The sequence below is a fragment of the Capricornis sumatraensis genome, chromosome 23, assembly GCF_032405125.1.
Source record: "Capricornis sumatraensis isolate serow.1 chromosome 23, serow.2, whole genome shotgun sequence".
Classification (NCBI taxonomy): domain Eukaryota; kingdom Metazoa; phylum Chordata; class Mammalia; order Artiodactyla; family Bovidae; genus Capricornis; species Capricornis sumatraensis.
Genome location: NC_091091.1, coordinates 27,611,209 through 27,634,066, shown reverse-complemented (window position 1 = coordinate 27,634,066; position 22,858 = coordinate 27,611,209). Strand labels below are relative to the sequence as shown.

Genomic DNA, 22,858 nt, shown 5'->3' with positions numbered 1-22,858 from the left:
GAATCAGCAGAGACACGAATCTCCCTTCTGTCTTCTTGCAGTTGGTAACCCTACCTTATGGCCATTCTTATCTCCAGAAAGAACCCTGTAACTTTCTTTCCCTCTCTGTCTCTCGACCTCTTTCTTAGAAACCATATTGCTAGTTTCATCCCATAGATAATCTGGTTAACCCTAGCTAATTCTGGTATTTCCCTGAGACACTTGTCCCCCCTCCAAAATGTAGTAGATTTTAATATGGGTTCTTCCTCCATGCCCAACCTAGGGTTGGCTAGCAGCAGCTCTGTTGAAAATCCAGAAAACACGGGAGGAAACTGACTAGAAGCAGAATGAGAAACTGGTCAGTCCAGTTTGGTTGTCCAAGTGAAGGACAAGTCAGCAAGCTTGGCTGACATTTGTATTTAATAGCGGAGGGAATTCAGGTAATTGTACAACACCTGGACTTGTGGTTATCTGTTTTGTAATTTTGAATGGGGTTTCTTTTTTCCCACCCTAGGGGAGATTTGTGCCCATGTACTTATAGAGGGTTAGCTGCCGTGTACACCCTCACACAATGCTTGGCTGGGCACAAATCAGAAGAGTAGGTCACATAGATTCATAGGATTTGAACTGCTTTTCCTTTCCCTGTGAATTAATCTTTTAAATGTCAACATTTTAAACTTGCCCTTTTCAAAAAATATGATACCGTGTGAACCTTACTTAATCGAAAAACATTTCTAGTTCAAAGGTTTTTTGTTTTCTTCCCCCACTCTGCCCCAAATGGAGGAAGCTAACAAAACAGATACACGCACACGTGCACACACACACACACACACACACACACACACACACACAACTTGTTAAAGGATGAGTTATCTGTGAGGGATGCTGGGTATTGTCAGTTTTTCTAAGAAACGTTGTTCTTTAGGAATCTCAACTAATTCCACAAGCTATTTTTTTTTTTTTTTAAGCAGGTCTGGTGTATAAAGCAGACTTTATCTTCTCCTGCATACTTGTGGGAAATTTAGAATCATATGACTTCAGTCAAGCTTTAAAAGGGATATAGCAGATCTTTCATAGCTGCATTGTTTTTACAGTCATTCATTTTGGTATCAAATTGTACAGGTTACTGATTATTCACATGTCTTCTATACTAACTCTTTGAGTTAAGATAGGAAGACATTAATACGCCCATTTCACAGATTAGGTAACTGAGACCAAAGGAGACTGCTTGACATACATGAGTCATCCAGCTGGTTAATGAAATGACAGGATTTGAGCCCAGAGGAGCTGTCAATGCTTAACCCACCTATAGTAAATTAAAAGCAAGTCCAAGGAGAAGGGTTTAAGTCCCAAGACTGCTGCAGCTAACTAGCTGCAGTAACCTTGAACAAATGGTTAAACCTTCTTTCACTTCAGCTTCCTCATCTGTAAAGTGGACAAACATTGCCTGCTTTTTTCTTCAGACTGAGATTCCATAAAGAATAAAGTGAGATCATTTTGATAGTAGAAAACACTGAAGTATAAAAGAATTAGCCATCATTATCTTAACTATCAGTAATAATAGGGCTGAGTCCAGTGTCAGGCAAGGTGTCCCCTGTCCTTTCTCCAACACAGTTAGGGAACCAGAAATAACGACAGAAATGTGGGGACCCTGAGCACATGGGAAGTGACCCTTGACAGTGTCAGGTAGGCTGAATTTTTGAAACTATGTATGTAAACCTTTTATTCATGTGGATGATCAGACTGTAAACAAAGCCTTCAGAGGAAATGAATATCAAATTGAAGCTGATAATCAAACAATATTCCAAACCTTAGAACTTTTGGGAGTTGGTACCTTTCAGGTTTGGAGGGTATCCATCTTCGTAAACTCCTGTCTCCTAGGGAATTTCACAGGGATCCCGTCACACAGACACAGGCTCCCAGCTGCAGGACGGAACTGAGGCTGCCTTATTCCTGAGTTGGGGCTCTGATAAGACTCAGCCCTGGAGAAGCAACGGCCACGCACTGACCCCCCTTCCTCTGGTGTTGTCTTTCAGGGTGACGTCCAGAGGACACTCATCCAGGTGGACTTCGGGGATGGCATCGCAGTGTCTTATGTCAACCTCAGCTCCATGGAAGATGGGATCAAACACGTCTATCACAATGTGGGCATTTTCCGAGTGACCGTGCAGGTGGACAACAGTCTGGGGTCTGACAGCGCCGTCCTGTACTTACATGTAACTTGTATGTTATTACTGTTGTTGGTTTATGACATATCTTACATATTGTGTCCTTTGAAAAATATAATCCAAAATCAGGTATCTAGAAGAAGCCCCTTAGTTATTTTAGCAGCTGAGGAAAGGAGACTGAGAGTGCAGAAAAAGCAAGAAGAAACCAGGGCATGACTGAAAGGTCTGGACTCTGGTTTGCTTCAGACTGTTCTCTTGCACTGATTCTGCCTCTTCTGGACACTTCTTAGAGATGGTACTGCTTGTCTATGTTGAGCCTGAGCAACCTGCTGAGCTGGTTGATTTACTATGGATTTGTGAGGGTTTTCTTGGGTCAGAGATGTTTGAGAACAATCCAAATTATCACAAGTAATGGGATTTCGCCCCATCTGCTTATTCTTCTCTTTCCTTGTTTTATCTCACTAATAATAATCATGTTAGACTTTTGTTTTCCTTTCTTTTAAGTATGTTTCCTAGATTTGCTCTGTGATGATTTGGTCTTAGAAAGTGGTATAGAGCAAAAGAGGGTAAACAATGGAGAGGAAGCTGCATTAAGAAGTAGTTTCAAAAAGTGACAAAGGTTTTTCCCCATTGAGGAATTCAGAGGGTTCCTAATGAAACAAAGGTGAGTCCTAAGCTGTGTTTGGTAAAAAAAGGTTTGCTGTGAGTGCCTCTTATGCTAGGGTGTATCAGTTCAGTTCAGTTCAGTCACTCAGTCGTGTCCGACTCTTTGTGACCCCATGAATCACAGCACGCTAGGCCTCCCTGTCCATCACCAACTCCCAGAGTTCACTCAGACTCACATCCATTGAGTCAGTGATGCCATCCAGCCATCTCATCCACTGTCGTCCCCTTCTTCTCCTGCCCCCAATCCCTCCCAGCATCACAGTCTTTTCCAATGAGTCAGCTCTTTGCATGAGGTGGCCAAAGTACTGGAGTTTCCACTTTAGCATCAGTCCTTCCAATGAACACCCAGGACTGATCTCCTTTAGGATGGACTGGTTGGATCTCCTTGTAGTCCAAGGGACTCTCAAGAGTCTTCTCCAACACCACAGGTCAAAAGCATCAATTCTTCGGCACTCAGCTTTCTTCACAGTCCAACTCTCACGTCCATACATGACCACAGAAAAACCATAGCCTTGACTAGATGGACCTTAGTCGGCGAAGTAATGTCTCTGCTTTTTAATATGCTCTCTAGGTTGGTCAAAACTTTTCTTCCAAGGAGTAAGCGTCTTTTAATTTCATGGCTGCAATCACCATCTACAGTGATTTTGGAGCCCAAAGAAATAAAGTCTGACACTGTTTCCACTGTTTCCCCATCTATTTCCCATAAAGTGATGGGACCGGATGCCATGATCTTAGTTTCCTGCATGTTGAGCTTTAAGCCAACTTTTTCACTCTCCTCTTTCACTTTCATCAAGAGGCTTTTTAGTTCCTCTTCACTTTCTGCCATAAGGGTGGTGTCATTTGCATATCTGAGGTTATTGATATTTCTCCTGGCAATCTTGATTCCAGCTTGTGCTTCTTCCATTCCAGCGTTTCTCATGATGTACTTTGCATATAAGTTAAATAAGCAGGGTGACAATATACAGCCTTGACGTACTCCTTTTCCTATTTGGAACCAGTCTGTTGTTCCATGTCCAGTTCTAACTCTTCCTCCCTGACCTGCATACAGGTTTCTCAAGAGGCAAGTCAGGTGGTCTGGTATTCCCATCTCTTTAAGAATTTTCCACAGTTTATTGTGATCCACACAGTCAAAGGCTTTGGTATAGTCTGTATGGTTGTCCCCAAAAAAGTATCAGTTCAGTTCAGTTCAGTCGCTCAGTCATGTCTGACTCTTTGCAACCCCATGGACTGCAGCATTCTAGGCCTCCCTGTCCATCACCAACTCCTGGAGTTTACCCAAACTCATGTCCATTGAGTCAGTGATGCCATCCAACCATCTCATCCTCTGTCGTCCCCTTCTCCTCATGCCCTCAATCTTTCCCAGCATGAGGGTCTTTTCAAATGAGTCAGCTCTTTGCATCAGGTGGCCAAAGTATTGAAGTTTCAGCTTCAACGTCAGTCTTTCCAATGAACACTCAGGACTGATCTCCTTTAGGATGGACTGGTTGGATCTCCCTGCAGTCCAAGGAACTCTCAAGAATCTTCTCCAACACCACAGTTCAAAAGCATCAATTCTTTGGCACTCAGCTTTCTTCACAGTCCAACTCTCACATCCATACATGACCACTGGAAAAACCAAAGAAGGATAGGGGACCTACTTAGTTTGCTGGAGAAATGGTTTACTTTCAAATGAAAGTTAGTCTCTATATGAATGATCCTGTTTAAATTCCAAGTTCTAGGTCAGGAGTATTAAGGCTGGGCCGTATTCCATGCCTCTTAATTGACCCTTGCCCACTGAAGCAAACTGACTACACAAGGGACCAAGTAGACTCCCTTTGTTAAGCTTCTGTGGTCCAGCAGGAGGACAGGGCAATTTAGAGGTCCCCAGGAGTACTGAGATTTCCTGCTCTATCAGTCATTCGTGATCCTCATCTCCTGTACACTCAAGACTCAAGGGCTTTGGAGAAACCCATCCGTCCTTCTTTGAGTTTAGGCAGAGTTCTGCAAGGTGCCGCCTGTGCCAACGCCACCTCCCCCTTTCAGCTAATGTTAGTTAGGCTCTTACTATGTGCCAGGGTTTGTGCTAAACCTACTCTTTATGTGTTTGACCTTTCTTTTCAGAACAACCCTATCAAGTAGGCACTCCCTGGAAGACTACATTACAAAGAACTGTGCAGTTCAGAAAGCTTAAGTTGCCCATTCAGGGTGCAGGCCTACTATCTGTAGGGCCAGGCTTCAGACTCAGTTCTCCCTGCCTCTGGAATCCTAGCCCATGGTCACTAGGTTATTATAGGTGCCAGCGTAGGCTGGGGGTCAGAGGAAGCCATCAGCCCTTACTCCCCTCCATGGCTTTGTACATCATCCCAAAGGAACATGTAGGTTAGAGGCAGGGCATTTCCCCAGCTGATCAACTACACAGGCTCAAGCTCCCTTCCTGCTGACTGCCGCTCCTGAGCTGTCCCAGACAGTCTTCCTGGAGTTGCTGCTTCCTAAGAGGTAATTCTTCTCTATATTTCAGTATTTATGGGGGCACAAGTGATAATATGTTAGGAGCAATCCTAAAATATTTAAAAGTGAAGTGAAAGTCGCTCAGCCACGTCCGACTCTTTGCGACTCATGGACTATACAGTCCATGAAATTCTCCAGGCAAGAATCCTGGAGTGAGTAGCCGTTCCCTTCTCCAGGGGATCTTCCCAACCCAGGTCTCTTGCATTGCAAGCAGATTCTTTACCAGCTGAGCCACCAGGGAAGCCCAAAATATTTTAAAACTACATCACAAACCTTGGTTAATAGTAACAAAAATAAATTGCCACACAAATGACAGCTGAGAATGGTTGGCTACCTGGCAGTTATTCCACACAGCTTATTCTTTGAGGTTTTGTTAGAGATTTACTCTCCTGAAGAATCACAGTTATTATATTCTATACCCCATATGTGTATCAAACATCCCTGGACTCTAAGCATGTGTCAATAGTGATTTAAAATTCAGCAGCAGCTTGCCATCTCGGTTTCTCAGGGTCTCTCATAGTCAACCACCGCTCCCTGCCCCAATCTGCCCTGTGGACTCTCCATCACCCTACATACGGTCATATACCATGAGGGAACCTCCCTCTCCTGCTCTCTCCTGGGCTTACTGAATCCTGGGAAGGAAAAGAGCATGTTCACCTCTGCTCCAGATGAAGGGTTGCGGAAGCCAAGATTTCTGAAAGAAACGAGCCATTTGTTCACTTGCAATTTCTTTTCATCTCATTAGCCTGATTGAATGGCTTGAGCAATTTGACCTCAACCTCAGTAGCAGATGATCTGTGATGGAAAGTGTTGTGTTCTGATTCTAATTTTATCAGACTCATCTTGGGTCGAGTGATCGAATAAGCAGGACTCATATCAGGGGACCCCTTTCTAAGCCTGGTCTTGGGGAAAAAAATTAACTTTTGTACTAATTGTATGAAAGCAGGATTATGTTTTATGTTTCCATTTTCTCACATATATTTAAAAACCAAAACATGAGCAGTGCCAGCAGGTTCTAACAGCTTTGCTAGGGCTTCTCTCCTAAAGGACCCGTTGTGTTCTGCCATATGTGCGAACATTTTTTAGGGCTTCCCAGGTGGCGCTGGAGGTAAAGAACCTGCCTGCCAATGCAGGAGACATAAGAGACATGGGTATCATCCCTGTGCGGGAAGATTCCCCTGGAGGAGAGCATGGCAACCCACTCCACTGTTCTTGCCTGGAGAATTCCATGGACAGAGGAGCCTGGTGTGCTATAGTCCATAGGACTGCTAAGATTTATATACACCTAAAGCAACTTAGCATTCACGCATCAACATCTTTGTTTATCCTCACACATCTACCATCTTGGGCAACATTTGGCCTTTCTTTCAGATGGTAAAAGCAAAGATTAAAGAAGTACTGTGATTTGACACTATTTTATACTAAGAGGAAGTCATGATAAAATCATAATTGACTTCCATTCCCCCAAATCTGAAATGTGGAGGGTAGCATGGCTGTTTTGAGTGCCTCAGTGACAGAAGGGATATATGGCTCTGTAGGAAAAATAGAAGCCAGCACTGCACAAGCTGACCCTTGTTAAGTAGAGATGCTGGCCTGAACTCCTGGCCGAGTCACTGCATTGCTTTGAAGCTAGTTTTTCTCCTCCATTACATAAGAAATGCACGTCTTATTTCCCAAAGGTTCTATAAAGCATCTTATGCTGTGCCCTGCCAACTGGCCAAGCTTGATTTTCCATTATGATGCAGCAGGTGCATTAGTACGTAGTGGGTTCTGAGCAAAAGCTCACTTCAGCTCCCCTTGCCTGCCCTCTACCCCTCTCCCCCAGTCCTCCTCCCCTGTACCCAGGGCTCTTCCTAAAAGCTGCACAGCCTGTCTTATACACACACTACCTCTTCTTTCCAGTTCAGAAATATGCTTTTATTCTAAATCAAAGGTTCTTAAGTACTGGTTTGCAAAGGTCATCAGAAGCAAGTAGAGATGATGTGCCTGCTGTAACATAGGGCTGGGCGGCTCTCTGGGGGCAGCTGGGTAATCTACTGTATCCTGACAGCGGAGAATCTCTTGGGGAATGCATTCACTGTTCTCTGCTAGCTTGCAAACTAATGAGACCTGGGATGCAGCCAGGTTTGCCTTCAGCTGCATGGGACTGAGAATTTAGAGGACATGCAGATTTCTGTTCAGAAAACTGCCCTCTCTCAGCCAGTCTTGCATTAAAAAAAAAAAAAAATCACTGAAGATTTTGCAAACATACAGAATAGGAGGTGGAAAAAAGGTGAGGGGGGTGTTTCTGATACTTCCTGAACCTTTCTCCTCAACTACCCTGTTACCAAGATGTCCTTTACAGATATCTCTCTGTCTCCAGCTTAGGGTAAAGTGATCAGTTCTTGAAAACCTTTGTAGCTTTGTTGTTATCACACGGTCATTTTATTGGCCAGAGAATGTCAGACCTAGGCTTTGTAAGATGTGGTTAAGGAGCCTCCTGCCCTGGAATCAAATGATAAAAATGTAGTGCCCTGATTCCCTTCCCAGACCTACCAGACTAAAATTTCTGGAAGTGTGGCTTCAATCTGAGAGCTAAATCCTGCACATTTGTATGAACAGATAATGTGTGTGTGTGTGTTTGTGTGTGTGTGTGTGTGTGTAAGTATGTATGTATATATATGCAAGAAGGAAGTTATATGAACACACATGGACATTCTTCAGGGCCTAAAGTGACAGCTGCCTAAAGTGACTTACTCTGCCTTCAACAGCTGAGTATGAGCCTCAAGCCCAGTGAAGTTTAAGATACTCTGTTCCAGGATCTTATCTTCACACTTTGAATTTCTTTTGTTTCTTCTATTAGGTATCTTTTTTTAATGTTCCAGGTTTGGTTTAGTTGCTAAGTTGTGACCCACTCTTGTCCCACAGACTGTAGCCCGCCAGGCTCCTCTGTCTGTGAGATCGCCCAGGCAAAAATACTGGAATGGGGAGCCATTGCTTTCTCCAGGGGATCTTCCCAACCCAGTGATCGGACCTGTGTCTCCCGCACTGGCAGGCAGATTCTTTACCACTGAGCCACCAGGGAAGCCCAGCATTTCAGACAAACAGCAATATGACATGTAGGTCTTCAGAACAAATGCTAGAGGCAGGTCAGAGTGATCAGCATGTGTGCATGTGTGCACACGTGTGGGTGTACACACACACACACACACACACACACACACCACTTGCACCCTGTAGCACAGGAAGACCAAACAAGAGAAGAGAAGGGAAACATTCCCACGCAATTTCCCCAGGTCTCCCAGCCACATTGAGAAGATTCATAAGGAATAGTACAGCGCCACCTGCTGTCTCTGCTGTGTATTGCATGCACCTGTCCCAGGAAGCGGTATCTGTCAGCTTATTCCGCTCTCTGCTGAGTGTGGCTAGCCAGCCTGAGGCTTCCACGGGTTAGACTTTCACTTCCAAGGTTCCGTTAGGGCAGACCCCTCTGTGCAGAAAAATGAGAGTTGAAAGCTCGGCTTTGAAGCAACAGGAATCAGGTATATTAAACAGATAAAAAGCAAGAGGACTTAGCTACCTGAGAGCTAAATGCCACACATCTGTATGAACAGATGATGTGTGTGTGTGCGTGCATGTGTGTATATGTCTACATACGCAAGATGAAAGTTATACAAACACACACGGACATTCTTCAGCACCTAAAGTACCTGCTGAGAGTCCTGAATGCCAGTTAGACCTCATTTGCTCTTGTTCCTTGCCAGTGTCTCCTGCTATCCTCACACCTGACAGACCACCTCCTTCTCAAGGTCTGTGCCCTACCCTTACCCTGGAGCTTCCCGAGGAAATGCACGGTGCCCTCATACATGTTATTCAGGTGACTGGTCAAATGTCATTGCTTCTGAGAGACTGCTTGACCACCCATCAAAAATAGCATGCTCTCACTAGCCCTGCTCCTTGCAGTCACTGCCTCCCTCAATAATACATAAGCACCATCAAGGGCCAGGTGTCCCAGCACCTAGAGTAATGCCTGGCAAACAGCAGCACTCAGAAACTACTGAGTGAAAGGACGACCATATTTCAGGAACAAGATTCAGCTTTGTCATTAAGAGGACACAGACATTATCCTTATTTTGACCTTTGGGACTTCAAAATGTTTTGAATGCTCAAGAGAGACCAAGATGAAGCCTTTAAGGATGGAAATGGCTGGTCTCCCTGAGCTTAGCTAGTTCTCGCAGTCTAGCTGATTCAGGTAACTCTGATTGGGGAGTCAGGAGGAGTGTCACAGAGGAGGGGACAGGTGCCATCACAAAGGTGTGTAAGTAAGGTCCTCAGGGGGCACAGGGCACCTGCTAGAGGGATGGCAGGAGCCGTGCAATAAACAAGAGCCTGTGTAACAAGCATGTCTTGCTGTCTGCATCATGTCTGAGTCATCAGTAAGTATAATAGCTCTTTTGTTAACATGGGTCTTAGCAGGCATTTGTCAGCTGGCCCAGGCTCTGAACTTGGACTGTTTTGCTTCACACCCTGGAGTGGAGGAAGGTGACCTTCCTCTGTTAGTTCATCTCTGCATGGAGCTGATAATAGTGCCTACTTCATAAGGTGATTATGAAGATTAAATGAGAACAAGAAGTCGTTCACAGACTGTGTGGTACACAGCCACCGCTCAGTAAATGTTACCCTTTTATTATTTCATTGAACAATTCTGACTTATGATCAACTACTTCTTATCATATGGCTTGTAAACCAGAAAATTAGTTCTGTTCTCCTGGTCTCCCAGCCTCTAATCTATAAAGAGAGGAAAATACACGTGAAAGCAGAAACAGGAAATTATGTTTTTGTTCACTTTGTTCTTTGGTCGCTAAGTTGTGTCCAACTCTTTCATACCCTGTTTTGTTCAGTGACCCAGCCAATAACGCAGCACCTGCTAGGTCTCAGGACCTGCACACATCTGTGTGTGCGCTCAGTCACTTAGTTATGCCCAAGTCTTCGCAGCCCCGTGGACTGTAGACTCCTCTGTCTATGCAATTTTCTATATATGTAAAGATGAATATGAAGGACTTGTCCCTCCAAAAGTTTTCAGCCTGTGTTCTCTATCTCAGAAATTTTAGATCTGTATGTGTTAGCTATGTTATTATTATGATTATATAATGGAAATTTTCATTTTGAGCATGTGAGTAGCATCACTTTCTGGAAATATCACTCTCACAACAAGTTGGAGGGTGAGAAGGCACATAGTCATTGCTATACAATGCATGAATGTATAATGTGTACTTATGCAGGAAAGAACTTCCACAAACACACATATACATCTCTCTGGGCCTTCAAGGCCAATGTGCTCTATGTCCTGATTACCTCTGAGATCTCATTGTCTTATACACTTTCCCTCCATTTATTTCTCCATTTCTCACTATTCTTCCAATATGGAGATCCCTCTCCTCCTCTGAGTCTTTGGACTTCCTCTGCCCTTGCCCTGGATCGTATGTTTTATTCTAAGTGATGGGGACATCTGGGACTTGGTCTAGCTTATGTATTACTTTTTAAATCTTTATTTATTTAGTTGTGGCACATGAGATCTTTAGTTGTAGCACATGGGATCTAGTTCCCCAACCAGGGCTCAAACCTGGGCACCCTGCACTGGGAGTGTAGAGTCTTAGCCACTGGACCGCCAGGGAAGTCCCCAGTTTATGTATTATCGAGGGAGGCAGGCTTTGACACACAGAGCAGGAGGGTGGATTAGAATGGGGAAAGGTTTAGTTAAGTTCACTTCAGTTCAGTTGCTCAGTCATGTCCGACTCTTTGTGGCCCTATGGATTGCAATATGCCAGGCCTCCCTGTCCATCATAAACTCCTGGAGTTTACTCAAACTCATGTCCTTTGAGTCAGTGATGCCATCCAAGCATCTCGTCCTTTGTCATCCCCTTCTCTTTCTACCTTCAGTCTTTCCCAGCATCAGGGTCTTTTCCAATGAGTTTGTTTTTCACATCAGGTGGCCAAAGTATTGGAGTTTCAGCTTCAGCATCAGTCCTTCCAATGAATATTCAGGACTGATTTCCTTTAGGATGGACTGGCTGGATCTCCTTGCAGTCCAAGGGACTCTCAAGAGTCTTCTCCAACACCAGAGTTCAAAAGTATCAATTTTTTGGCATTCAACTTTCTTTATAGTCCAACTATAAAGAAATGTATGGCTACTGGAAAAACCATAGCTTTGACTAGATGGACCTTTGTTGGCAAAGTAATGTCTCTGCTTTTTAATATGCTGTCTAGGTTGGTCATAACTTTTCTTCCAAGGAGCAAGTGTCTTTTAATTTCATGGCTGCAGTCACCATCTGCAGTTATTTAGGAGCCCCAAAATATAAAGTCTGTCACGTTTCCATTGCTTCCCCATCTATTTGCCATGAAGTGATGGGACAGGATGCCATGATCTTCGTTTTCTGAATGTTGAGTTTTAAGCCAAACTTTTCACTCTCCTGTTTCACTTTCATCAAGAGGCTCTTTAGTTCTTCTTCACTTTCTGCCATAAGGGTTGTGCCATCTGCATATCTGAAGTTATTGGTATTTCTCCTGGCAATCTTGATTCCAGCTTGTGCTTTATCCAGCCCAGCATTTCTCATGATGTATTCTGCATATAAGTTAAATAAGCAGGGTGACAATATACAGCCTTGACATACTCTTTTCCTGATTTGGAACCAGTCTGTTGTTTCATGTCCAGTTCTAACTGTTGCTTCCTGACCTGCATACAGATTTCTCAGAAGGCAGGCAGGTGGTCTGGTATTCCCATCTCTTTAAGAATTTTCCACAGTTTGTTGTGATCCATACAGTCAAAGGCTTTGGCCTAGTCAATAAAGCAGAAATAGATGTTTTTCTAGAACTCTCTTGCTTTTTTGATAATTGGGCAGATGTTGGCAATTTGATCTCTGGTTCCTCTGCCTTTTCTAAATCCATCTTGAACATCTGGAAGTTCACGGTTCATGTACTGTTGAAGCCTGGCTTGGAGAATTTTGAGCATTACTTTGCTAGCATGTGAGATGAGTGCAATTGTGCAGTAGTTTGAGCATTTTTTTTGGCATTGTTTTTATTTGGGATTGGAATGAAAACTGACCTTTTCCAGTCCTGTGGCCACTGATGAGTTTTTTGCTAGTATATTGAGTGCAACACTTTTACAACATCATCTTTTAGGATTTGAAACAGCTCAACTGGAATTCCATCACCTCCACTAGCTTTGTTCATAGTGATGCTTCCTAAGGCCCACTTGACTCTCATTCCATGATGTCTGGCTCTAGGGGAAAGGTTAGAGCCTGTAAAATACGTGAGAAAGTTCTACTGCTTCAGGTGAGACTGGTGTATAGTGTATGAACCAGGGCAGCATGCAAAGAGCTCTGAGAGAGAATTTATGAAGCCAAATCAGTGGTTTCCTAAATGGATGTGGGCAGCAAAGAAATAAGGAATCAAGGCTGACCTGTTTCTGGGTTGTTCCCCTGGATTAACACTGATGTTATTCATCAAGATTGAAGTATACAGAATGGTGGGGGGGTGGGGGAGGCAGCGTATTTCATAGGAATATCTGGCTGTTAATTGAGTCTGGGAGCTTCCAAGGTGGTGCTAGTGGTAAAGAACCTGCCTGCCAATGCAGGAGATGCAAGAGATATGAGTTCAATCCCTGAGTCAGGAAGATACCCTGGAGGAGGAAATGGCTACCCACTACAATATTCTTGCCTGGAAAATTCCATGGAGAAAGGAGTCTGGCAGATTACAGTCCATAGGGCTGCAAAGAGTTGGACATGACAGAGCACAAATAAGCAACTGAGTCTGGAGGCAAGAAGGTGGTTTGGAGCCCTAAGCACGTGCTTCATAGTTGAAGGTTAGATTGTGGATGGTATCCCTCAGCAGAAAAGAAGGTAGAGGGAGAAAGAGGTCAAAGACTTTAGAAAATGCATCATATGGTCAACTAGAAGAGGGGACAGTGATTAAAGCAGGTGCAAGGGCCTGAGTACCACTTTCTTCTCCATCTCATGAATACAGGTGGTGGTGGTGGATTTTTGTCATCTTCCCCTCCAAGGAGAATGCATTTTGTCTGATAAAAGTGACTTGAAGAGAAAGTCAGGGGATCTTAGGGTAGGTCTCGTGGTTCTCCAGGAAAAGGATACTGTTATCTTTGTGGGTTTGTACATCTGACTAAAGTTTCTGGTCCACTGGGCCTCTATAGGTAGAATCATCCTACTTTTTGGCTGAGTGCATCCTGAGAACGTGAGGACCACAGAACTCTCTCTCTGCCCCCTCATGCCTGTCTTTGTCCTGGACAGGCTCAGCTCAGCACCATGCTTACCTAACCAGGAGGCTACACAGACACTCACACACAGTTAGACACAAACATACACATTTCCATACACTCACATACATCTTTAAAATCCAATAAAGAATACAAAATAATTACATGTAGAAAGTTTTGGGGATTTGTATAATAGCCATCCCCAACCCCCACCCAACATGGGTTCTGGGAGGTTTCTTGGAAACACTTTGCATCTCTCTGTGAAATCTCATATTATTCCTGTTCCTTTAAGGACTTCATCAATTACTTGTAACTTTTTAAGCTTTTACACAGAAATAACTCAGGATTTAGACCTGGAGGAAAGATCTGTAAATGGAAAGGATGGAGACACAATTGTTCCCAACATGTCCCTTTCCCCCAGAGTAGGGGTGGCACCTGAGCACTTCCTTCTGGGAACATGACTGATGTTTTGGAGGCTTCCAGAAGGAATGTGGATTCAGAGCAGGGAGTGCAAAGCAGAGAGAGCTCTTCCCTCCATGCCTCCTCTCTCCTCTCTTGCCTCAGGTCCCCTGGAGCATGTACACCTGTCTCTTCCCTTTGTCACCACGAAGAACAAAGAGGTCAACGCAACTGCCGTGCTGTGGCCCAGCCAAGTGGGCACCCTCACTTATGTGTGGTGGTACGGGAACAACACCGAGGTGAGTCGGCTTTCCGGGCAGGGCCTGTGTGGCTCCTCTTGGAGCAGTAACGGGAAAGAAATCACTACTAACTCAAGAGCCCAGGAGTTGCGGCAACCTTGGGAATGGCAGGCTCTGAGAGCCTCACTCATCTCTTCAGTATGTCTCTTTCTCTCTCACGCCTACACCCCTACCTCTTACCCCTGCCTTCCTGTGAGTCAGGGTTCTTCTCCACATGGGCTTTACTCTGCAGTGACCCTCAGCAGCAGCCTGAGCTTTCTATTGTCACAGCTCAGTGGAGCACATGAGCCATCTTTCCCAAAATTCTAACAGGAGTCCCGGAACAGAGTAATAATACCGGCCATGCCTTGATCATGGTGCTCGTGGCAGAAACAGAGCTGTTCAAGTCAACCTTCCTAGATCTGTCTAGAAGAAAAGGGATGGAATGGCTCTCAAAAGGAGAAGAGACCATTGGACACCAGACAGACAAGAGCCACAGATGTCTGAGCAGCCCACCCCTCGCCCCTTGTTCTCCATTCTGGATCAGACATGGGCCCCCCTGCCCTATGGCCCCTCCACCCCATGACTCCCCAGCCTGGATCAGAAATGGTCCCCTCTTTAGCTCAGCTTCCTGCTTTAAGTTTCTTTCAAACACTCGCTATGATCCAAAGTCAGCAGCAAGTTCAAAACCAGTGGAGACCTTGGACCTCATGTACCCCGAGTCCTTCATTTTACCGATGAGGAAAGTGAGGAGGACAGAGATGAAGTGGCTTCCTCCAGTCTCACTCAGCTACTTCACGCAGATCCATGGCCTTTCTCATGCCTGTCTGGGTTTCTCTCCCCCACACACCAGGCTGCATGCGCTGGTTCAGTTTGGAACTCACTCCATCCTCAGAAATTAAAATTTGCTTGCAAATGTCAGTAAAGGCAGTAGAACTGAAGCTTGGCATCATCTTCCCTAGAGGACCAGGACCAATGGCTCTGAATGGAGAGCTTCATCTTCTTGCAGCAGAGGTGCCATTGCTTATAACTTTGCTCTTCAAACGCAATGCTTCTTGTGTGAATACAAATCTCTTTCTACCCCGGAGCTGAATGTTGGCTTTAACTGGAGCCATAATTTCACACAAGCCCAGGGAGGAAACCTCTCCTGACACCAGACCCGCTGCGTGCCTGGCAGTCAAAGGAATCTCTCACTTCTCCTGCTGACATAAATCAGCTGAAAGGAAGCCCTTTTTTATTTCTTCGGAAACTGTACATGCAAATTGGGTCCAGATTGGACCCACTATCCGCAGGAGAAGAGAAATCTGTGTTACTTGCTTGAATGCTAGTACTAGGAGGTGAAACTACTAAATAACTGACTTGCTGCTGCTTCTTTTCTTAAGCTTTTAGCAGAAAAAGAAATTCTCAACAGATTCTGTTAATCAGACTTCTTATGCTGGGCTTTCGTCTACCTTCTGCTACACAGGGAGCTAAATGAATTTTGATTTTTAAATTAATTAAAGAAAAGACAGGAATGAACTGTTTGTGGGGAGTGAGTGGAGGGAGGTCAGGAGGCTAATAATACTTTCCCCAGAACCCTGGTGTCCAGTTGCATTACAGGAACTGATCCAAATCTTTTATTTTTTTCTAGAGTCCTCAAACCACGATCCAATTAGTACTTGTTTCCATAGCAGCTCCTTCCAGGAAATTGCTGATGGGGCTTCTCAGAGCAAACCAAGCCACACAAGGGCAACAGCCATCTAATCAGTGTAGTTTTGGTGTCCACCGTCGCTGCATTCCATTGTAATTTTATGTAAGCAGCGCACCCTGGAAAGAAGCACTGGCAGCTTACACACTTTCAGTGACTGTGGCTTAAATCTGGATTCATATGAGCCCCTTCTTTTGGCCTGATTTTAATGTTGCCTTGGATTAAGGGATCTGCTTGATGAGTAGGTTATTGACAGAGAGACACCCCACCAGCAGGCAAGGCCTATTGATCTTCCCAGTCCTGAATCAGGATTGTAGCAGAAGAGCGGTGTCAGATTCACAAGGAATGAGCAGAGTTTCTTGGCGGTCATGTCTCTGGTAGTCCCTTTCTGGACTGGACCCGGGGTGATAGGGAGGCATAGATGGAGTCAGTCACATAGGGGAAGCCCTAGAAAGAGCCTCCGCTAGTTTAAGGAGCTTGGTGGTGGTTCAGAGTTGGTGCCTATCTTGGGTATAACTGAAAATCTCTCCGCTCACTCTATGTCCTCATTTGCTTTAGCCCCTGATCACCTTGGAGGGAAGCATAGCATTCAAGTTTACTTCTGAAGGGATGAACACCATCACAGTGCAGGTCTCAGCTGGGAATGCCATCCTGCAAGACACGAAGACCATCGCGGTTTACGGTGAGTGGTCCATCTGCTGATCCATCACTGTCCGCCTCCATCACTCAGATGAGATGGTTTGGTACCTTGGCACCAGAGGCCATGCTAGCTTATGAATCTACCCAGAGAACATACGGTAGTGGTTGAGAAATAGCTGAGTCAAGTCTCATCTCCTCTTTTGAGGAAGGTGTGGTTCACCAGCAAAGTAGGGATCACAAAACCCCAAGACTGTTTGTTGCCTTTTTTTTTTTTTTTTTGGAACTGGCTCTGGTGCCATAGAGTAAGTGTACACTCAACTACGTTAGGTACAAAAGAGTGAATTTCATTATGTGGAAGGCTGATTCACTCCATTTGATTTTTTTGTGATGTTTAAAGATTTAAACCTATTATAAAAGAAAATGGTTAATATTGAACCTTTATTTTTTTTAAGTTCAAACATAGAGTCTTGATCATTAAGAAGAATCTGCCAATGTCTAAATGCTCTAAAAATCTCTTCCATAAATATGTATCATTTAAAAATCACTCTACTGGTTTAAAAGCAAGGGAGGGGTCATAACAAGCACGTGTGGTGAGTCTTTGTGGACAGAATATTAGTTTGAACAAACAGCTGTACAGAACACTCTTGTCATCAGTCGGGGAAACTGAATGTGGTCAGGGCATCACATGGAATGAAAATTTACTGAAAAGGAAATGTGGGATCCTTGATGGGAAATGATATTAAAAGAAAACCAGTTTATACAAATTGATTTCATTTTGGTATTTTTTTTTCTGCAGAAAGATAGTCAGATGGATCTGCACTAAGTGCTTTAGTAGAAGATAAAAATATGAACTTTTATTGTTAATATGAAAATGGTACTAATGCATCCCAGAAAATAAAAATTTAAAGAGCAGGAATTTAAAAGAAAATAAGGAAATAAATACTGTACAGAGAGAGCAAAAGGGAGGATCGAGTGAAGGAGGGAAAGTGAGATGAGAGACTGAAAGAGATAGAGAGACTGAGACGGAGACACATGAACTCACGGTCCAAGTAGTATCAGTTGCCCCAGTTTTAGAATTTATTGATTCTCATGCAAGTCCTATTTTTCATTTCTGATTTTGCCAACTTGACCTTCAAATTCAGAAAGCAGTTTGTAAGCAACTTTGAACACGTCTGAGGACACTGCTCCTCCTCGTGTGGCCGCCTGTTAGGTTTCATAGTGTTTCCTGCTACCCCCCCCCCCCCCCCCCCCAGCCCCTGAAGAGGTTTGAGAAGCCCCAGCAGTAAGTGAAAGTTAAGCAGGGTTGTGGTTTGCCTCCAAGGTCCCATCAGTGAGGAGACCTCTTAGCTAAGTGGCCTGAATAGAGGAGAGCTTTTGTTTCTCTTTCCTCTCCATCTCCTTTCTATGCTATAGGAATGTATCTAGTTGGTAGCCGATATCATTACCTCATTTTTGTTTTTCAAAGAGGTAATTAACTTGCTCCAGCTAGTAAGTGGTGGAGCTGGGCTTCCAACCATCAAGACCTAGGGCCCAGTGCTCTGAAATTACCCTGTTGGCTGGCTCTCATTCTTTTCTATCCAATGCTCTCTTTCTTTCCGCCCTCCCTCCGGGACGTCACCTGTGTCACTAATGGGCACTGACCCATTAGTCCAACAGCTACCTCCCCGTTAGAACCACAGACCGAACTTGGACTTCTCTGGTCCAACCCGCTAGTACAGCGTTAGGAAATTGTGGTCCCCAAATGGAAAGTTACTGTCTTAAAGTCATCCCTATTCAGTGACAGGTTAAATAATAATGATGATGGTTGGTAGTGATAGAAATTAACATTGATGCATCTTTCACTGGTGTTTATTCTAAGCATTGGATATATAAGATCTGTTTTATTGAATCCTATGAGCAGGCTTATCAGAAATATGATTATCCCTCTTTTACAAGTGAAAAAATGTAAGTATAATAGCCAGAGCATAAGAATTCTGAATCTAGAGAGAATGTTTATCTTGATGACTACCTTCTATCCCTTGCTATGCTTAGTTCTTCCTCTTCCTAAAAATCCCTTGAAAGGCATCATTCCAGAGTGGGTCATTTGCCATCAAATGGGTTCTCTTCATTAAAAGGGATCCCTTGACTAAAAGCTTGAACAGGGAAAGTGCTCCCTGCTTCCTGTAGCCAAATTCCTGAGATTTTCAGCATCCATAATCATCTTTGGTCAGATGGGTTGTCCAGGGTTTCACATATATAACTGGAAAATTCTAATGACATGTGTGACCTATTAAAAGGAAACTGTATCACAGGAAATTAAATAGGCAAGACTGAACTTGACAGAAACAAAAGGCAGGGAGAGTTTTAAACTCTGGGATAAGCTGGCAGAAAGTGCTGGAGGACTCAGGGGGACTGGATTATCTCTGGGGTTAGAACACAAGGGTTTACTTAGGAAACTTGGTTCCTACCGTCCTAGAGGTGGGACATTGTCTTTCTTAATGATACCATTTCAAAGATGGTTCCTGGGTCCTTGAGAAAGGCATTCCTGGTTGCAGAAGATTTACATCTTAAAAGTTCACAGAAAGAATATATAATCGCAAGTTTCTAAAAGAAATGCTCCAAGAAAGGGGAGGTCAGAGTCTGAAGCCTGGAAGAAACCTGTTCAAGTTTAATTAAGCTTTGGGGAAATTTAAGATCATTATGGTCAGACGGAAGGAGGTATCATATTTGGGAAGCTGGCAGAGGAAAGATTGCCTACCCAAAGACATACAGTAGACTGTAGGAAAGAAAATTTGGTTTGCATGGTTTTCCTTCCTTTGCTTCAGGGCTCAAGTTTGCCCTTAATTGCAACAAAGAAAATGTAAATGTGTAGAATTCATCTCTCTCAGCAGCTGCAAAAAATACGTATATTATTGACGTTTACCCTTTTCAGTCCTCCCACATGCGTCCCCTATTTGTTGAATAAACTTAAAGATAACATTTCTCTGCCCTGCTGTTTAGCATGCTAGGGAATTATAGAGGGAGCTGCACCATTTTTCTCATCTGAGTCTCTTTATTAAGATAAATATCTTCTTTTGAGATGAAGTCTGCACAATTTGGTTAAGAGGTTCGAGGAAAGTGAAAATGACAAACATGTACATCTTCAAAGGGAAATGTTAGGACCCAGCGGGTCATTCCTTGGCACTGCCATTTCCCATGCTGCTAATTAATATGCATTTCCTCCTTCTCCATCAGAACTGAAGTGGGAATGTTCACCTCGGTGACCAGTGACTCAAAATAGTCAAACTTTGAAAAATACATCTTTGGAATAAGCTGACTGCCTTAAATGCAGTCCTGATCATGTGCACGTCTTCAATGCCTGCTCCTGAGAAGTCTTTAGCAGTGTTAGGAAATGCACATGTGGGTTTTTGATTTTCCTGAATGTGTCTTTGGTGTTACCAGTGTTGCTGAGCCCCTCCTGAAATATAAGAACATGCTTAAAACAAGAAAGAAATGTTTGTTGAATAATAAAGGCATAAACTACAGAGAGTCACCACTGATGTTCATGCCTTCATTTATTGAACAAAAATGTATTAATTAAGTGACCCCTGGCCACTGGAAACCTACCATGAACTGGGCACTGTCCCAAAGGGCCGGGAACACTGTGCCCCCATCCTCACTGAACTAATATTCCTGTGTGGGAGACAGACAACAAAAACATTTATTTATTTAAAGCTTTTTTTGGAGTATAGTTGATTTAGAGTATTGTGTTAGTTTCAGGTGTGAAAGTGAAAGAAAGTGGAGTCGCTCAGTTGTGTCCGACTCTTTGCGACCCGATGGACTGTAGCCTACCAGGCTTCTCCGTCCATGGGATTCTCCAGGCAAGAGTACTGGAGTTGGTTACCATTTCCTTCTCCAGGGGATCTTCCCGACCCAGAGATCAAACCTGGGTCTCCTGCATTGGAGGCAGACGCTTTAACCTCTGAGCCACCAGGGAAACCCAGTTTCAGGTGTACAGCAAAGTAAATCAATTATACGTATGCGTGAAAGTGAAAGTGAAGTCCAGTCTGACTCTTTGCGACCCCATGGATTGTAGCCTACAAGGCTCCTCAGTCCATGGAATTTTCCAGGCAAGAGTACTGGAGTGGGTTGCCATTTCCTTCTCCAGGGGATCTTCCCAACCCAGGGATCGAATCCAGGTCTCCTGCACTGCAGGCAGACGCTTTACCGTCTAAGCCACCAGGGAAGCCCATACATATGCATAAATCCATTCTTTTTTCAGTTCTTTTCCCATATAGGGCATTACAGAGTATTGAGCAGAGTTCCCTGTGCTACACAGTAGGTTCCTTATTAGTTATCTGTTTTATATACAGCAGTGTGTATATGTCAATCCCCACCTCCCAATTTGTCCCTCCCTCCTTATCCCCCCAAACAAAATAATTTAAATAGTAAGAAGTTTGGTGAAGACAAATAGGGTCACATGATGAAAGGTATTAGCGCATTGGTGAAAGGCAGGATACCTGAGGTTGCTGGAGGGAAGGGCTCCTCCCAGGAGAGACTGAAGGCTGAAAAGGAGCTGAGCAGGCTATCCTCTGGGGAAGCAGAGGCATGGTAACGTGGGAAGAAGCTTAGCAGACTGAGGGACATGGGGAAGGATGGCGTCATGGAGTGCAGGGCAGCCCACAGGACATGTGGCAGGAGGCAGTTGTTGCTGGTTTGTGTGGCACTAGGGAAGCCATGATATGAATCTGAATTTATTCTAAGTGCAGTGTGGAACCTTCCACAGATTTCAGGGGAGCAGTGTGATCTGAATAGACTGTGTGATAAGACCCCCTCAGGGCTGTGCTCTGAAACCCATCAGCATGTTAGGACCAAGGCTGCACCATCCAGCCAGTGATCGATTGAATGCAGTAGGCATACTAAGGTGAGCCCATTGCTGGGACACAGGGCTCCTCTGGCTGACTTCAGCTCGTGGGTCTCCATCGTTCTCGCTGAACCTTCCTCCCTCTCCTGCACTGTGTCACATATGCGCCATGGTCTGACGGTGCTCCACGATCCTCTGCTTTCCTCCCCATATTCTGTTCAAGACAATTCTCCTCACAAAATCATCGCCTTTATAATTTCATCTACTTTCTGGGGGACCAAGATGAACTCAGAGGCTACTGTGACAACTAGCAAAATCCTTGAAATAAAGAGTTGAAAATTCCTTTCCGTGAAATTCCCATGCAAACAAAATTTAGCCATAGAATGACTATGATGAATGTTATAATTATATAATCATACACTATATATATATCATTATATAATGATAATGAAAGTATGTGCAGAGCACAGCTGTACCATAAAAAAGGAAAGTAAAATGTGGGGGGAAGAGCATTAAGTCAGTGAGGATTCAAACTAGAGCTTGAGTGTTGCATGCGTGGAAGGTGGGAAGAGGGGACCATTCTGGGAAAGCAGCTGTGTGTTCAAAGGCCCAGGGGCAGAAACCCATGATGCAGTCGAGTGCTCCAGGTGTGTGCCTTAGCGCCCAAGAGCACAAGGGCTAGAACTGGGGACAGTGCGCAAAGCTGTGGAGTGAAGCATGGGTCACGGACTAAAGCTTTGGCCTGGAAAAGGCGCTCAGAGGTAAGAAGGATGGGATGTTGACCTTGCCTTCTGGTAAGGTCTTTCTGGTGAGTGTGGAGGACAAGGACCCTGCATTAGGGCTTTGCATAAAATAGAAAGTATAACAGATTTCCTGAGAGGCCGATCTGACTTATAGTAACCCCTCTACTCTGGTGTCCACAGAGGAATTCCGATCTCTTCGCCTGTCCTTTTCTCCAAACCTGGACGATTACAACCCAGACATCCCTGAGTGGAGGAGAGATGTCAGCCGAGTCATCAAAAAGGCCTTGGTGGAGGTGAGTGTGGCCAGCTCCTTCTGGCCCAGTCTGATACCTGCAAAGCTGAGCCCCCCATGTGCAGACATGTCACAGGTGCCACGGGGGACAGGAAATGGAATAATCACGGGGTCCTTACCCTTTATGTTCTGCTTAGAGAAGACCATGGCAATATGTGACAGTCACGGCAGAATTCACAATTAGCTGTCAGTATGTGTAAAATAGCTACTGGGCATAATACGGAAAGGCATAGCGTGAATACCCTTAGTAAGAGCAGCCTGGGTTCCAGCCCCGTGAATGACCAGCACAACAGCACAGTGAGTACCCAGCACAGGAAGGTAGTCATCTTACTGTGTCCCAGTTCTTTTTAACAGCATTCCTTTCCCACAACAGCCCCAGGAGCAAAATATTATTGTCTCTATTTGTTGATTAAGCAGTTGAGGTTCAGCGAAGTCAAATAACTTGTCTAA

The 22,858-nt window shown here is 44.3% G+C and overlaps 1 protein-coding gene across 4 annotated transcripts in view; it reads left to right on the top strand.

Moving 5' to 3' along the window:
• The window catches only part of SORCS1 (sortilin related VPS10 domain containing receptor 1), a 576,311-nt gene that overhangs the window by 518,248 nt on the left and 35,205 nt on the right, over nt 1-22,858 (top strand). For all 4 annotated transcript variants that reach the window (XM_068961506.1, XM_068961507.1, XM_068961509.1 and 1 more), the window contains exons 19-22: nt 2,016-2,202; nt 14,113-14,246; nt 16,471-16,594; nt 22,297-22,409. In XM_068961506.1, the coding sequence (XP_068817607.1) occupies nt 2,016-2,202; nt 14,113-14,246; nt 16,471-16,594; nt 22,297-22,409 (558 nt within the window). The remainder of the gene's footprint in view (nt 1-2,015; nt 2,203-14,112; nt 14,247-16,470; nt 16,595-22,296; nt 22,410-22,858) is intronic.